Raw genomic sequence first — 18,201 nt, 5'->3', positions numbered from 1 at the left:
TGGCGCTGGCGGCTTCAACAGCGGATTCGACTTTTCCTCAAACAGCAGCAGCAGTTCATCCAGCGGCTACAGCTCATCGGAGGAGGACAAGGGCTGTGACTCGCCGCTGGACTTTTCAGCCGCCAAGAATGTTGTTAGAGCCGGTGTTATTCGCCACAGCTCACAGCCCCAGAAATGCCTCGCCTACTACTATCTAGAAAAGTAGATGGGATGGCTGGATGATGTTGTGTACCATTTTAGAAAATGTTACTAGATTCCAGCAACTTTGCGAAGATTCCTGGTTATCTATGGAGAAGATGTTACTAGATCCAGCAACTTCGCTAAGATTCCTGGGTTTCCATGGAGAGTTAGAGCAGATAAAAGTGATACACGGCAACCCATCTCACCAAACAGAACCCAGAATATGAGAAATTCAGCCAGCAAAGGGCCTCCGGGCCTACAGATATATTCATTCAGATGAGAATCTTCTTTTAATACCTGATTTAAAATGATCTAATTTACCGTCATAATACTGTTCTATATTGTTAAGAATATTATTAATATTAATTGTAAAAAAAAAATAAAAAATTTAAATTTATTTGGTTTGTTTCTCCTTTACGATAAAATTGACATTTTCGCCTAAATACTAAGATGAAATTATAAAATTATTGAATTTAGGTAATGAAATCATTAGATACGAAAAAACTACTTGTAAATTCCAATTTTCTATCATAAAAAGGAATATTATTTCTTTTGTTCATTAAATCTATATAAATTCGATCCGGATAAGATTTTAGGATAGATTGAAAACTACTCATGTGGAGGTATTTTTTAAACCCGTAATTTTTTTAAGCGAAGCTTTTCTATAATTAAGGTCGGTCCGTCACAGTTAGCTCTTTTCGTTAATTTAAACAGGTTAGAATTGTCATATCGATTTCATTCTTTGTATTGTGATTCCTGTAGTAGTTAGGTACGATTTAGAAAGCGTAGCAACTCTATATTCATTACCAGAATGTCCGTACGTCCATTTTAAACATGTTGATTTTTCTACTTTATTAACAACAAATTTTTATGTGATTTAATTATCCGATTAATCTGATTTTTGGTATACTGATTCCTGGGACAACACAGTACAATACTATCAGCAAAGCAAAGCAACTCTATAATCAAGTTCTAAAAATGTAAGTTTGTCCATAAACATTATCCTGTATCAAGCAGTTTTTCAACAAATTAACTTACAATTTTGCTTCGACTCTTATACATTTATATTCTGATTATTCAGTTTTGACACTATACAAGTGTTAATGTCTGTTTGTCCTACCGTTTTAGTGCTTCGCTTTTATGGATGTTGTCATCCTTGTTTAAATAAATCCGAAAATTTAATCATGGTTTGCAACTTTTACTTTTACTTTTGGTAAAAAAAAATGTAGGTGTAAATGGGCTGTAAATTAGTACCCAAAGTTTTATTTAACGACCTTTTGGTATTCGTTGGCTTAAAAACATTGGGTTCTTTGTGTATTTGGATTCGTTTTTTCAAACTTGAAGTATCGAAACTTTTTAAACAATAATTAATTCTACAAGAGAGGTAATTTTGTTTATTGGGGTCTTTGGTTATGAAAATTAATTTAGCATACATTGTCTTATCCTTTGAAAATCTCTGTCAATGTTTTTAATTAACAATTCCTATGATGAATTGGTACAATTTAATAGACGAAGTATCTTTACATTCAAATCTTTAAAACTTTTTTGACCAACTTTTTTTTGTAGGGTATAGTTATTCTCTTCAACTGACTTGAAACAAGGATTCCTAGGACAATATCGGGAGGGGTAATTTTTTTCTAGGGGTGATTTCTCCTGAGAGGGTGGTGGTACCCTCCCCCAAAATAGTTAAAAAACCTTCCCGGGACTTATGAGAAGCTACCCTGTTAAGAAGAACCCGATCGGTTCAGCGGTAAGCGAGATCCTTTGGTACAAACACACAGACAAACATACAGACATCCTGTTACTTTAGTATAAGGATAAATATAGTTTAACCAATTAACCAGGAAAAAATATGCAGATCACTAAATTAAGTTCAAATGCCTTTCGTGAAACTACCTCTGTAAAAAGGTTATAAAGTTTCTAAATCTGCTGGACTGATAGATTATTTGGATAAATCATAATTTAGAAGAGAGGGGACAATGGCCTGTTAATTACACTAGTCCCCAAAGTATCTAATAACGTTTTCATATTCGTTTGATAAACAAATTAAGGGGCTTAAGTGAAATTGTATTAGTTGGTTTATAGAATTTAGTGTTCAAACGTTTCAACCACTATTTTTACTCCAGAGAAGTAGGGGTAATTTTGTGTATTATGATTGGGGATGTACATAAAATTTTTCGGACATTGTCTTATCCCTTTAGATGCATAGGATTTGGGCTAGCCAAAAAAAAACAAATGGGTGGGACTGACGGGTTGACAGTTATGTAGGGGCGCAGCAATTTATATTTAAATGAAGTTTCTTCTATTTAGAGAAATTATTTTTAAAGTTGAAAATTATTGCTGAACAGGTTTCGTGATTTTTAAAATCTAAAGTAATGGCATTTAACAGATAACATATTCAAAGATCTAAAAGGATTAAGACAATGACCGATAAATTGATGTACATCCCCAATGATGATACACACAATTACTCCTTCTGTATATAACAATTAGTGGTTGAATCGTTTGGACACCCAACTTAAAATACCAACCAATCAAAATTCACGAAAAGTCCCCAAAGTTGTTATGACAACGAATAAGAAAATATTATTATAAAACATTGGGTACTAGTGTAATAAACAATGTCCCCTCCCTCCCTGCATGAAATCAATGATATATTGTATGTTTGCACCAAAAGAATAGTTATTTCTCGCATCGTATTATAAACGGCTTTCCGCGGATATAGAATGTACAATTATAAGATTAAAACTATTTTTTTTAGCCACGAGGTGCCGAAGGCACCGGCTAAAAAGACTGGTTTTAATCTTAAGATTGTACATTTTTATATTCGTAAAGCTGGATATAATACGATGCTAGACATAGTTTTTTCGTATGGATGAGAACCGGTTCCTATCCACCGGATTCGAATGAATCCACAAAGTATTTTCTATCCCCTAAAAAATTTAAGAAATCACAAACGTATTGGAGTAAATGACATGGTTTGGAGCAATATGGATTTATTATTTCTTGGATGTTACACCAGATTATCATATACTCTAATAAGGTGAAATTTGTAGCTGGCTAAAATAACAATACCAAACATCCAACCCCCTTTACTTCCTCCCCCTCTACCTTGATGACGAACTGACCAATACATGAGGTCCATATCAGCAATGATAAATTTTTCCTGTCCTTATATCCACTTTTTGAGGCAAATCCGTAAGTTTAAAAAAAAAGAATTATACTTTTATATCATACCTTGGATTTGAGAACCCGCTTCACGGCCAATGCACGATTCCGAAATTCCAGCAACCTGTCTTCTAGATCAACACATCTTAAAAACAAGGATGGCATTATAGTTTAAGGCGAAGCTGAATGAACAGTTCAGATTGACGATAATATAACTTACAATAAAACAAGGATGACAACATCCATAAAAGCAATGCTTAAAGTCAGAAGGAGGGACATACGGACGATAACACTTGTAGAGTGTCAGAACTCATAAGCGTAAACAATATTTTACACGTATAATTTGTTGAAAAATTGCGTACTTTCAGGTAGGGTTGGGCCGGATACCCAGCTGATTTAAAATGCCGGATATCTGGCCAACGTTTGATATCCGACAAATTATCGGAAATACGGCATTAGAAATCAGCCGGATATCAGGCATCTGGATAGTTTCATTATTCGGTATCCGGACGGATATTGAAAATGGCCGAATATACGGCCAAACGGGATATCCGGCCCAACCCTACTTTCAGGATTCAGTAAAAGGACATACACTAATTTTTAGGATCTGATTATGGAGATCCTTCGTCTTTAATATTTTACATTGCATTGTTTCAAAAAAATCATTATTCTAAAAACCAGATGATTAGGATAATTATATCATACAAAAAGTTGTTGTCAAAAAGTTATAAATTAAGTGCACGTACAGGCTTTCTGGTAACGATTATAGAGTTGCTAAGCTTCCTAAATTGTACCTTACTGTCATAAGAATCATCATGCAGAGTTTTTAAATTGATAGGACAATTCTAATAAGTTTAAATTATACATACCTGGCCTGCCAGAAAAGGGCGTCCACCAACCTCTCCCCATCCCCTAAACTTGGAGCGGACAGCCGGTCATAACAGGATCCTAAATGAATAAATAATTTTTAGGCAAACCTCTAATGTAAAAGAAAACTTTGAAAACCTTCATATTAACCCCAAAAATATGAAAAAATAGCGGCTACGCTATTAGAGATCTTTAGGGAAACAGAAAATGTTTTCTTTTCAATTTATGTTAAGATCAGCTGTTATCCAAAAAATATTCGCTTGGCGGAGCTTTACATATTTTTATTCTATTTTTGGCGATTTCTTTTGGGAGTGTGGTGGTGGTACCCTCTCCCCCAAATAGCTATAAACTTACTCAGGACCTATGAGAAGCTACACTGTTAAGGAGAATCAGCGGGTTGGCGAGATCCTGCCTTATTTCAAAATCAATTAAAATAAGTGGGAGGGTAGTGTCTAATGTTTGGTTGTTTTTTACTCAATGTTAGTTTAGGTTCTATTTGGTACTGGGTGGCCCTGCAGTTACAGGTCCCGCAGGGTTATAATTAGGGATAGGTAAATAAAATACCCCACTCCATTTAGGGGGGGGGGAGGAATTATCATTGTTAAACTGGACAATCTTGAGTAAAAGCACAGAGATCTAGAGGGATAAGACAATGGCCGAGAAATTGATGTACCTCCCCAATGTTTATACAACAAAAACAATCCCTTATGTAGATTTCAATCACCTGTTGAAACGTTTGGAAATTCAACATAATAAACTAACCAATCAAAATTCAATAAAAGTCCTCAAATTTGTTATGTAATAAGAGAACGATATCATAAAACTTTAGAAATTAAACAGTAGAAGGGTTGCACAAGGTGGTTGCGATGGGGAGATACAGTTATTTAACCCTTTCTCCCTCTAGTGTTTTACTCTAATATACCCTTATATATAAGTAATAGGATGTGTGTGTGTATGTGTATTGAAGGAGCTTGCTACCCGCTGAACCGAAATTACAATTTATAAATTATTTGGGGTAGGGTACCAACACCTTCCCAAGAGAAATCGACCCTAGAAAAAAAACGGACCTCCGAAAATTAGAGAGAGATGGAGATATATAAGGAGAGATAGATAAATTAGTGGTTGAAACGTTTGAACACTGAACTTAATAAACCAACCAATTAATAGTTATTTCTCGTATCGTATTATAAACGGCTTTCCTTCGGCACCACGGGGCTAAAAAAACTAGTTTTAATCTTATGATTGTACATTTCTATATTCGTAGAAAACTGGATATAATACGATGCTAGACATAGTTTTTTCGTATTCATGAGAACCGGTTCCTATCCACCGGATTCAAATGAATACGAGAAAATTCATTAAAATTTGTTAATACAACGAATAAGAAAAACGATATTATACAACTTTGGTGACTAGTGTAATAAACAGCCCAATGTCCTAACCCTCCCACTCTAGATGTATATTTTATAATCGCCAATTCAAAATCTAAAGTCACCATGGTACCACCATTGCATTGTTTTATATAAAACAAGGATGACAGAATCCTTACATCTGGATGCAGAATATACGTGGATATTATGACAATTTAGATTGCTACTTGTCCTCTCATTTATTAGTTAGTTTGTTTATCCAGGAAAACGGGAGGGGATTGGGTAAAGGGGGTGAAAGGAAGGGGATCGTTATTTTAATTATCCATCTACAAGTTTTACTGTATTAGAGTACATGATAATCTGGTGTAAGTAATAATAAATCCATCAAATTAATATTAAAATTTTCAAGCCGATTCTAACCTGGTTAAATAAACTATCAAAGCTATCTGTTACGGACAGACGGATGGTTCGACCCTCAATTGTAGAAAAACATCGCTTTAAAGTCTTTCCTTTTATAACGTTGAACTTTGTATAATGATACATAAATTCATTTTATTATATAAGAACTTTATTATAAAAATAATATACATAATTAAAAATGTTCTTTTAAACCTTCTAAGGATTTTACTTTCTATTTATTAATAGCGAAGCTTAGCATATTAAGGTCGGTCCAAAGGTCCGTCCGTAACGGTTAGCTCTTTTCGTTAATTTAGGCATGTTAAAATTGTCCTGTCGATTTCAAACTTTATTGATTATTATTTATGGTCTTTAGTAAAATGTAATGTATCAGAGCAACTATTCATGATAATAAAAAAGCTTTGAAAATTATATAAGCAATTATCTATAATACAAAGTAGCTTGATGTCTATCCGTCCGTCCGTCCGTCTGTCTGTCCGTCTGTCCTTGAAGATCTCGGATGGGACATTGGACTGTAAATTATACTGGTACCCAAAGTTTTAGAAACACCTAACCTCATTGGTTGGCTTTTAACAAATCTAATAGGTTGGTTCACTTTCCAATAAAAATTTAAATCTACTAAAGGGAAATTTTTGTTGATTTTCATTTGGGATATACTGTTATACAGCAATTGATTCCTACCCATCAGACAACCAACACTGTGATTGTAATTTCAAAGTACTAAATGTGCATGAGTTGTGCCTGTTTGCAGGCTCAGGCATCCCCCCCTTCCCCCACTCTAAGTATAAATGGGACAAGCTAACATATAGTAACATATAGTAGTCGTGCTATTGAAAATGTCAAATATCATTTTTGAAAGTTCAAATGAACATCTAAGTAGGTCAGTTGAATTTGAATTGTCTAATGTGTAAACAGTTTCCTCATCCTATCTCAATGTTTACTACGCTAAAAAACTTAAAACTTCAAAAAAAATCAAAATTTTAAAAATTAAAAATTTATACATTATACATTATTTTTTGTTGAAGTTTAAAGCTTTTTTAGCTGGTAGTAAATATTGAGATTGGATGAGGAAACACCGAGGAAACTATGTACACAATCGGCAACTTAAATTCAGTTGACCACTAACTACATTCAAACAAGGTCGATTACATCCAATAGTAGTAGCAAACTAAAACTTATTTTGTACAGTGTCTTTTTAGTTTTTAAAAAGGGATTGGCTGTTTATAACTATAGTCCCAAAAGTTTTATAATAAAGTTTTCTTATTCGTTGGCTTAACGACTTTGGGGTCTTTCATTGAATTTTGATTGGTTAGTTCATTAAGTTGAGTGTCCAGACGTTTCAACTACTTATTGTAATATACAGAAAGGGTAATTTTGTGTATCACTATTAGGGATGTACATCAATCTATCTGCTATTGTCTTATCCTTTTAGATTCCTAGTTTTACAAGTATTTTTTAAAAATAGTTGTTTGATAAAAAATACAATGTTTTTTTAAATAAAATATTTATTCAACTTTTCGAAGTAGCTCTTAGTAAATATTTACCTATGTACTTTTAGTTTTATAGATCCCAAAAATAGATTAAAACCTTACTTGGACTTATAAGAATCTTCTAGGCAGACACCAGGGATCTAAAGGGATAGGACAATGGCCGATAAATTCATGGACAATACATCCCCAATGATGACACACAAAATTACTCCTTTTATAGATTAAAATTAATGGATGAAATGTTTGAACACTCAACTTAATAAACCATTCGATCAAAATTCACTTATGTCCCCAAGGTTGATAAGCCAACGAATAAGAAAACTTTATTATAAAACTTTGGGGACTAGTGTAATAAACAGCCCATTGTCCCACTCTCTCTAGGCAGACACACATCCTACCACTTTAATTATAAGGATATGAATCTGGTTTTAATAGTTCAAATTTAAATAGAGAACTCTTATTGTATGGGCTTATTGTGATTTTATACCATTATCAAGTTATACTTTATAAAAAACCGCAGGAAAAGAATAGTTATTTATCGTATTATAGACAGCTTGCCGCAGATATTAAAAAGATTAAAACCAGTTTTGTTAGCCCGAGAGGCGGAAGGCCCGCGCTAACAAAACTGGTAATTATTTTATGAATTTTAATGTTAGTGAAAAATTGTCTGTAATCCGGAGCTATACATGATTTTTCAGTATGGCTGAGAACCGGCTTTAATCTAAAAAATGAATCAACTGTTAAAATATTCAAAATTACAGTTCCAATGTTTAAAAACTAGTGGCTATGCCCCCAGAGGCAGTTAGCGAGATTCTTCGGTACAGACAGATACACACACATAGTCAGCCACAGCTCATGTTACTTTAAGGATTGTTAAATTAAATTTTGACAAGATCTTAATGGAAATTACCCCCTCCCATAATTTTTATGGGAAGGTAGTTTTTTGTTTGATTGTTTATTGATTGTTAGGATAGGTTATATTAGGTACTCGGTATCTAAAAAACAAAGCAGAACGATGTCTGTCTGTCTGTTTTTCTGTCTGTTTGTCTGTCTGTTTGTTTGTCTGTCTGTTTGTATGTCTGTTTGTCTGTCTGTTTGTCTGTCTGTTTGTCTGTCTGTTTGTCTGTCTGTTTGTCTGTCTGTTTGTTTGTCTGTTTGTCTGTTTGTCTGTTTGTCTGTTTGTCTGTCTGTTTGTCTGTCTGTTTGTCTGTCTGTTTGTCTGTCTGTTTGTCTGTCTGTTTGTCTGTCTGTTTGTTTGTCTGTTTGTCTGTCTGTTTGTCTGTCTGTTTGTCTGTTTGTTTGTCTGTCTGTTTGTCTGTCTGTTTGTCTGTCTGTTTGTCTGTCTGTTTGTCTGTCTGTTTGTCTGTCTGTTTGTCTGTCTGTTTGTCTGTCTGTTTGTCTGTTTGTCTGTCTGTTTGTCTGTCTGTTTGTCTGTCTGTTTGTCTGTCTCTTTGTCTGTCTCTTTGTTTGTCTGTCTGTTTGTTTGTAGCAAAGGATCTAGCTAACCGCTGAACCGATCGGGTTCTCCTTTACAGGGTAGCTTCTCATAGGTCCCGGGAAGGTTTATAACTATTTTCTTGGGGGGTGGGACACCCCAACCCCCCTAAAAATGAAAAATACCCCCCCAAAATTTTTTAAACTAATTTTAGGCTAGGGGCGAAGCCGCTAGTATCATATTAAAGTAACAGGATCTATGTATGTCTGTCTGTACCGAATTAGTTCTTCCTTAAAATGTAGCTTCTCATAGGTTCTGAAAATGTTTATAACTATTGTTTTGGAGGGACAATCACCCAAAAGAAATCCCCCATGGGTGCCAAAACTTTTTTTACAGCTACAATTAAAATTAGGGGGGGTTTACTTCCCCCCTCTTACATCAAGAGCCCATAAGGTTTCTATGGGTGTAGCCGCTAGTATTTACTATTTTGTTGTACTTTTTTTCGCGGTATTTCTAAGGACACCCATAATGTGCTCGTATGATGCCCTTTTCTAGTATATACTGTATAAGATTTTTGGGGCTCCGTGCACTTTTTACCACGCAACCATGCAAGGGCGTAAAAAGGCATTTATTTTGGTAGGGAAGGGACATTGGACTGTAAACTATACTATAAGTTTTATAATAAACATTCTCTTATTTATTAGTTTTGAAATTTTCGGGACTTTTATTATCTTTGGGATAAACTGATGTAAATCCCCAATGATGATACACATTTACAATTAGTCGTTGAAACGATTGGATACTTAACTTAATGAACCAACCTATCTAAATTCTTAAAAACTCCCCAAACTTGTCGAGAAATGTTACTTTAACACTTTGGGGACTAGTGTAGTAAATTAATCTTAAAGTTAATCATCGCATCGTATTATAGACAGCCTTCCGAGGATAAAAAATATAAGATTAACTCCAATTTTGTTAGCCCCCAAGGGCCGAAGAAGAGGGCAAACAAAACTTGTATTAATATACTGATTTTTATCATATTATTGGAAGAAAATTGTCTTTAATACAATTGTCTATACAATACATGATTTTTCAGTGTGGCTAAGAACCAGTTCTAATGGATATTAACTATTTGTGGCCATACTGAAAAAAAAAACACTTTTCTTCCTTGTAACCTTTTAAAAGCAAAGCTATTCTATGATTATGGTCAGTTCGTTCGTAACAGATATATATTTTCGATAATTACATCTTGTTAGCATTGTCGTAAACTTAGCAAGATGATTCCTGTGACAGTTAGGAACGATCTAGAAAGCTAACAACTATATAATCATTACAAGAAAATCCGTAGATTTATTTAAAACATAGTTCAAAAATTTAACTTTTATTCTGTAATTAAATAATTTTGCAGCAAGTTTTATTGCAATTTTCATTTGCTGCTTATTAAGCTCTTCTGTTAATGTTCGTTTGTCCCACCGTTTGATTATAGAGCTTTGCTTGATTTTGAATTTAAATTGTAAGTAGGTATATGATTTGTATGGCCCCATATGTCCACCATGATGATGATTGTCTTAAATTTAAATTATTAAAAGCGAAACTTTTCTAAAATTATAGTCTATATGTTTGTCATGTCATATTACCAGGTATTTTGGGGGATAAGATAATGGCCAATAAATTTGAATACTTCCCCAACAATGATAAACAAAATTACCCCTTACAATTATTGGTTGAAACATTTGGACACTCAACTAAATGAACCAATCAATCAAAATTCAATAAAAGTCCCCAAAGTTGTTTAGCCAACGAATAAAACAACTTTATTATAAAACTATGGGGACTGGTGTAATAAACAGCCCATTATATCCATCCTCCCTGAATATTACAATGGCCTTAAACCTTCCAGGGTCATAATACGCTTTCTAAAAAGTAACGGAAAACTGTTTACAAGATCTTAATGACAACCAGACACGCATACAACATATTACTTTAGACTTTTTGGATATTGAGTGTTAATTAAATAAGAAGCAAAATGTATTTTTCATTACGTCATGGATCTTAAGGCATAAGACGATGGACGATAAATTGATGTACATCCACAATGATTATAATCAAAATTAACCCTTTCTGTAGATTACAATTAGTTTAGAAAATAAAAGTACCAAAAGTTTTTGACCCAATTAATAAGATAGTTATAAAACTTTGGGCACTGGTGTGATTTACAGTCCAATGTCCCCATCCCTCCCAGCATTTTTTGTGGATTTCTCTCTAATTGAGTAAAATTATTCTAGTTACAAGGCAAATAAAAAAACCTTTTTTATGGATGTTGTCATCCTTGTTTAAAATTGTACAAGGTATATCATACTCAAAAATACACTTTCATTTTTGGCAGCCTTTGACATTTAAGAAAATGTTAAGAAATCAGATAGATAGATAGATAGATAGATATATAGATAGATAGATAGATAGATAGATAGATAGATAGATAGTTAGATAGATAGATAGATAGATAGATAGATAGTTAGATAGATAGATAGATAGATAGATAGATAGATAGATAGATAGATAGATAGATAGATAGATAGATAGATAGATAGATAGATAGATAGATAGATAGATAGATAGATAGATAGATAGATAGATAGATAGATAGATAGATAGATAGATAGATAGATAGATAGATAGATAGATAGATAGATAGATAGATAGATAGATAGATAGATAGATAGATAGATAGATAGATAGATAGATAGATAGATAGATAGATAGATAGATAGATAGATAGATAGATAGATAGATAGATAGATAGATAGATAGATAGATAGATAGATAGATAGATTGATAGATAGATAGATAGATAGATAGATAGATAGATAAATAGATAGATAGATAGATAGATAGATAGATAGATAGATAGATAGATAGATAGATAGATAGATAGATAGATAGATAGATAGATAGATCGATCGATGGATAGATGGATAGATGGATAGATGGATAGATGGATAGATGGATAGATGGATAGATGGATAGATGGATAGATGGATAGATTGATAGATGGATAGATAGGTATATACTATTAAAGATTGGGAAGGGATTGGACATTGGACTGTAAATTATACTGGTTTCCAAAGTTTCTTACACCTTCCATCATTCACTTTGGGGACTTTTAATGAATCTTGATTAGGTCATACATACTTGAAGTTTTTAAACTGTTCAACAAACCATTCAATTTACAGAGGGGTAACTTTGTTAATGATAATTTTTAGGGGTAGATATATGATATCTGTGTATCCTTGATAATATTTAATTTTGGATTCTATAATATACAGGTACCCAAAGTTTTGGATTCTATATTATACAGGTACACAAAGTTTTGGATTCTATATTATACAGGTACCCAAAGTTTTGGATTCTGTATTATACAGGTACCCAAAGTTTTGGATTCTGTATTATACAGGTATCCAAAGTTTTGGATTCTATATTATACAGGTACCCAAAGTTTTGGATTCTATATTATACAGGTACCCAAAGTTTTGGACTCTATATTATACAGGTACCCAAAGTTTTGGATTCTGTATTATACAGGTACCCAAAGTTTTGGATTCTGTATTATACAGGTACCCAAAGTTTTGGATTTTATATTATACAGGTACCCAAAGTTTTGGATTCTATATTAAACAGGTACTCAAAGTTTTTTAAAAATTTAATATTATGCATTTGCTGAAAAGTTTTCGGTTCTTTTATTGGTTTTTTGATTCCGAACTAAAAGTGTCCAAAGTTTTCGTCCAATGATATGATCATACAGAAGAGGTAATTTTGTTTATCAGCATTAGGGAGGAATGATGTGTAGCAATTTGTCGCTCATTGTCTTATCCCTTAATATCCCTAAACATCCCTCTCTAAGGGATCCAAAGGTATAAGACAATAGATGATAAAATTTACCCTTCTTCAGATTACAATTATTGGTTGAAAAGTTTAGACACTACTAGTTTGGAATCAACCAATCAAAGTTTGATAAAGCACCCAAAGTTTTTAAGTCAACGAATAAGATATAATGGGTTTAAAACTTTGGGTACTAGCGTAATTTACAGTCCGTTGTCCCCTCTCTCATTGCCCGCTCTTGATATAGAAATTAATTAAAGTTCTCTATCGGATGCTGTGAGTATTGGTGCAAAAAATATGACGTATCAAAAAAAATTAGCCAATGAGAGGCCGTTATTGACCAATGGTAAAATTTATATGGGACTCTCATTGGCTATTTTTTTTTGTTACGTCATATTTTTTGCACCAATACTCACAGCATCTCTCTATCGCAGTTTCCTCTGAGATGGGGTTTTGAAAGATGAATGCCGCGTTTTTCGACATTTTTTAGACATTGATTGATTGAACGAAGACGATAAGATTTGAACAGAGTATAGAACTTATTTTAGCCATTTTATAATGTCTAACACAGCTCTAAAAAGATGCATTAATTAATGTGCAGCAAAAATGGATTGAAGATAATTTGTTTTTCTTCTATGAAGGCCGTACCAACAAAAGCGAAATAATTAAATGAATAGTTGTATACTCTGTTGAATCAATCAATCAATCAAGAAACGCGGCGTTCATCTTTCAAAAACCCATCTCTGAATTTTGAAACCCAGGGAGGGAGGGGACATTGGGCTGTTTATTACACTAGTCCCCAAAGTTTTATATTAACGTTTTATTATTCCTTTGCTCAACAACTTTGGGGAATTGAATTGATTAGATTGGTTGGTTCATTAAGTTGAGGGTCTAAACGTTTCAACCAATTATTATAATTAGATAAGGGGTAATTTTGTGTATCATTATTATGGATTTACATCAATTTAGCGGTCATTGTCTTTTACCTTTTGTTCTCTGTTTGAAACCAGTAATGTCTGGATTTAAAGGGCGAATATAGTTTCAATATGATATGAGCTTATATGAAAGGTGCCATTACATACTTTTAAAATATCTATCTTAAATTTAAAAAATCAAAAAAATCCTTAAGTAGATTTTGCAAATTTTGCTTTTACTTAAACATATGATAAATGAGAAAGTCAACAAAATCGTTTATTTTACCCCTTTACAAGACTTTTTTTGACTAGTTTTCTTAAGTTTAATTGATTATTACATTGGCATGCATCTTAATTGATAATTAAAGTGTTTATTTTTTATATTATATACTATTTTATTGATTTTTTAAAAAGCATAAAATAATTTGCGTCAATTTGCGTCCGTAGTAATTACTAGGGTAAATAATACGTTTTAAAGTTTTTTTTTCTGTATAAAGATCAATGATTAATTCTTGATGATATAATTACCCTAGTACGCATTTTTCAACACACACACACAAACGCACCGATCGCCAGATTTTCTCCAGAAAAAAATATAAGAAAAAAAACACTATTCACCTATTATTTTTGTCCTCTTTAAACTAATTATAACAATTACCATATAATTTTCATACTTACATGAAATAAAATTTCTCCTGTAAAGGTTTTTTTTTAAAAATAAAATTCATATACTTTACACTTTGTTGGGGAATATTGTCAAGGAAGAAACAATCCACAATACAAAAAAATAGATTGATAACTGGTTTCCACTTTTATTACGACTATCATTTAACGAAAGCTTTTTAATTCAACCTTAAACCGAAGCCTTGTGTGATGCTAGGGTGTTTGGAGTTCTTAGGGAACCACACTTATTACATAAATTTATCCTGAGAATGTTCATGTTTTAAGCTATAACAGACTTATACATTTGGATATGTCAATATCTTAAAGTTACTTATAATCTATGGAATTGCACGTTTTTTTTGAGCCCATATTATATTCAACCTATATTCGCCCTTTAATAATTTGCCCCCAATAATTTTCTTAGAATTTTGTTAGATAATTTGGCTCTATCGCACAAATTTACCTCTGGAACACTTCCATCCCTAACCCCCCGCCCCCCCCCCCCAAGCTTTTCTTTAAATATATTGGTTAAAAAAAAAAATCTTGAGCACTGACAACCTTTTTGAAAGCGAAGCTTTTCTATAATATCAGAGATAGATAGCTTTTTTCGTTAATATAAGCATGTTATTATTGTCCTATCGATTTCAAACTTTGCATGGTGATTCCTGTAGTAGTTAGGTACGATTTAGAAAGTGTAGCAACTCAATAATCATTACCAGAATATCCATACGTCCATTTTAAACATGTTGATTTTTTTACTTTTTGAACAACAAATCTTTATGTAATCTAATTATCCGATTGTTCTGATTTTTGGAATACTGATTCCTGGGACAACAAAGTACAATATCATAAACAAAGCAACTCTATAATCAAGTCCTAAAAATGTAAGTATGTCCATAAACATTATCCTGTATCAAGAAGTTTTCAACAAATTTACTCACAATTTTGCTTCATTTGTGTTCTGATTATTCAGTTCTGACACTATAAAAGTGTTAATGTCCGTTAGTCCTACCGTTACTGAGCTTCTTTATGGATGTTGTCATCCTTGTTAAAACTGTAAACATGGGGGGGTGGTTATTGGTTCGTTTATTACTTTAGGTATGTTACGTATCTAGGATTAGGACGGATATCCGGCCATTTTCAATACCCGGCTGGTTACTGGATATCCGGCTGATTTATAATGCTGGATATCCGATTATCTGGCCGGATATCAAGTAATTTGCTGGATATCGAAGGTTGGGCAGATATTTGGCCAGTTACCGAATATCCAGCATTAGAAATCAGCCGGAAATCCGGTATCTGTCCATAAAAGTATCCGGCCCAACCCTAATATCTAATCATCCAAAATAATTAATCTTTCTTTTTATAATTACCTTTCAAAATTTCCCACAAAAAAATAATCTTAGAAGGGTCAAACAAAATTTTAGATTTTTACAAGTAACAGCAAAATTTCTTGTTTTTAACAGGCAAAGCGTATTCTATACAGCTTATGTATATAAGTATGTAACCATGTAAAACTATAATACAAAGTAGAATGATGTCTGTCCGTCTGTCTGTCCGTCCGTCCCTTAAGATCTCGGTAACCACTGAACCGATTAGATTCTACTCTTCAGGGAATAAACCTATTTTAGGCTATTTTCTTGGGGGTCTGGGACAATTACAAGAATTCCCCATCAATTTTTTTGATGATGCAGATGATACCAACTATTTGGTGCTGCACCACATGTACTACTTTTTTTAAATTTCCTTTTGAGGCAAAGCTCTAGAGGCTAGTGGCGATGCCGCTAGTAACTCTATAAAACAGTACCCAACGTGGTTTTAAACCTTTGGGTACCAATATAATTTACAGTCCAATATTCCCTCCCTCCCTGGCACAGAGCCCTAGGTGCAGTTTCTGCGGATAGAAAGATTAAAAAAAGGAGGAAAACAAATTTCCCTCAGAGCAATTTTTCAGAAGAAAAAGATAAATTTCAGCCTAAAACGTGATTTTGATTCGATTGTGTTATTAACTTTCAAGAAGAAGCGAAACCGATCAATATCCGCTGGTTTAGAATTGGTTTTCAGCTATTGTGAAAAATCATGTATAGCATCGAATTACAGACAATTTTCACGAACATTCAAGTAAACATCATAGTATTTATGGATGTTAAAATATTAAAATTCCCTTATATTGACATCATCTCCTTTGTATAAGTACTAACCGGATTCGCTCCTAGCCTCTAGGGGTTTTGCCCAAAGAGGTGATTTAAAAAAAAGAAATAAATAAAAAAAAATAAAAATTGGAGCTGCAACCACTAATTTCAAACTAATTTTTAAAAAACAAAAATAAATTTTTTAGGAATTTTTTTTTGTGGGGGGGTGGTGGGGTGGGGTTGTCCCATTAACCAAGAAAATATCCTAAACCCACCACAGGACCAGTTGAATCCAATCGGTTACCGAGATCTTGCGGAACAGACGGACAGACATCAGTCTACTTTGTATTATAGATAAAAGTATTAGACTGTATGTATTTGCGTATCGGATCACAAAGAACCTAAAATTGAATTTAAAATTTCGTGTACAGTTTAAAACGTAAAAAATCTGGGTTTTTTTCTTAATAAAATCACTTTTTGCGCTGTAGGCAAAAATGATTCCATAAAAATTTGATAAGACAGATAAAATTAAATGTTTTGCTTTTAGTCAAAAATTACATAACAAGGATGACAACATCTAAAGTAGCGAAGTTCTTAAATCACAAGGAAGGATAAACGAACAATAAGCAGAATATCAATTTGGAAGTCTAAACAACATTGTATATAAATATGTTGCAAAATTATATAAATGCAGGATAATGGGAAGGACATACTTTCATTTTAAGGATCTGACGTCATAAAAATGAGGGACTATTCATCTCTTTTTTTGTTGAGCGACTTTCTCTCCTCACAAAATGAGCCTGCTTTGAATGGATGTACGGACTTTCTGGTAACGATTATAAAGTTTCTATGCTTCCTAAATCGAACCTTACAGTTTAAGGAATCAAGTTTAAAATACATAGAAGAACAAATCTAAAAAAAACGAAAAGAGCTTACAGTTACTGACTTACGGACCGAACCTTCTTATAGAAAATCTTCGCTTTTAAAAATGATGGAGAAAAGAGTACAGACATCAGTTTTAAACAATAGCGAAGACACCAATTTTTGATGAAATAAGAACTATAAGAATAATTCAAAATTAAGCAACAAGGATGACATTATTCATAAGTAGGAAGCTCAAAAATTATAATTGGATATCCGGAAAAAATAAACTATAGAGCAGTTTCATAAAAAAACATTAAACTAAAAAATCACCAAAACTTGTAAGATTTATAACGTGAAAATCTAGGAATCAATCTAGCACCTCAACCAATTAGCAAATCTTAATGAAACATTGTTGGGATATGTAAATTGCGATTATATTTTATCCCTAAAAATATTGGCCTTCCATCTTGAATAGGAGTAAAGAAAACCATGACAACCTAAAAATATAGGAATCGAACTAGCAATAAGCAAATCTTGTATAAAGTATGCAGAATATGAAAGTATTCAAACTCTGAACATTTCAGCCGTGTATCTTGAAAAGGAATAACTTTCTAACCAAAATAATGAAAATTCATACAAAATAATTTTTGGTTTATATATCAACAAGGATGACAACATCCATAAGTAGCGAAGCTCAAAAATTATTAATGGATATCATGAAAAAATTACTAAATATAAAAGAGTGTCATACAACAAACATTAATCTTGGTAAAATAGGGAAATCATCAAACCTTTAAAATCGCGCAACCTTATAATCATGAA

At 32.9% G+C, this 18,201-nt stretch overlaps 1 protein-coding gene across 2 annotated transcripts in view; it reads right to left on the bottom strand.

The window, feature by feature from the left end:
* LOC145332324 (uncharacterized protein CG43867-like) overlaps positions 1–18,201 on the bottom strand; it is a 283,573-nt gene that overhangs the window by 214,459 nt on the left and 50,913 nt on the right. For both annotated transcript variants that reach the window (XM_080177312.1, XM_080177313.1), the window contains exons 5-6: positions 4,218–4,296; positions 3,418–3,493 (exon numbers count right to left, since the gene is read on the bottom strand). In XM_080177312.1, coding sequence (XP_080033438.1) covers positions 3,418–3,493; positions 4,218–4,296 — 155 coding nt within the window. The remainder of the gene's footprint in view (positions 1–3,417; positions 3,494–4,217; positions 4,297–18,201) is intronic.

This window comes from Acartia tonsa, chromosome 11 (genome assembly GCF_053477335.1).
Source record: "Acartia tonsa isolate MP-2025a chromosome 11, ASM5347733v1, whole genome shotgun sequence".
In the NCBI taxonomy this organism is placed as follows: Eukaryota; Metazoa; Arthropoda; class Copepoda; order Calanoida; family Acartiidae; genus Acartia; species Acartia tonsa.
The sequence above is the reverse complement of the archived record's forward strand: the minus strand, read 5'-3'. Positions and strand labels throughout refer to the sequence as shown.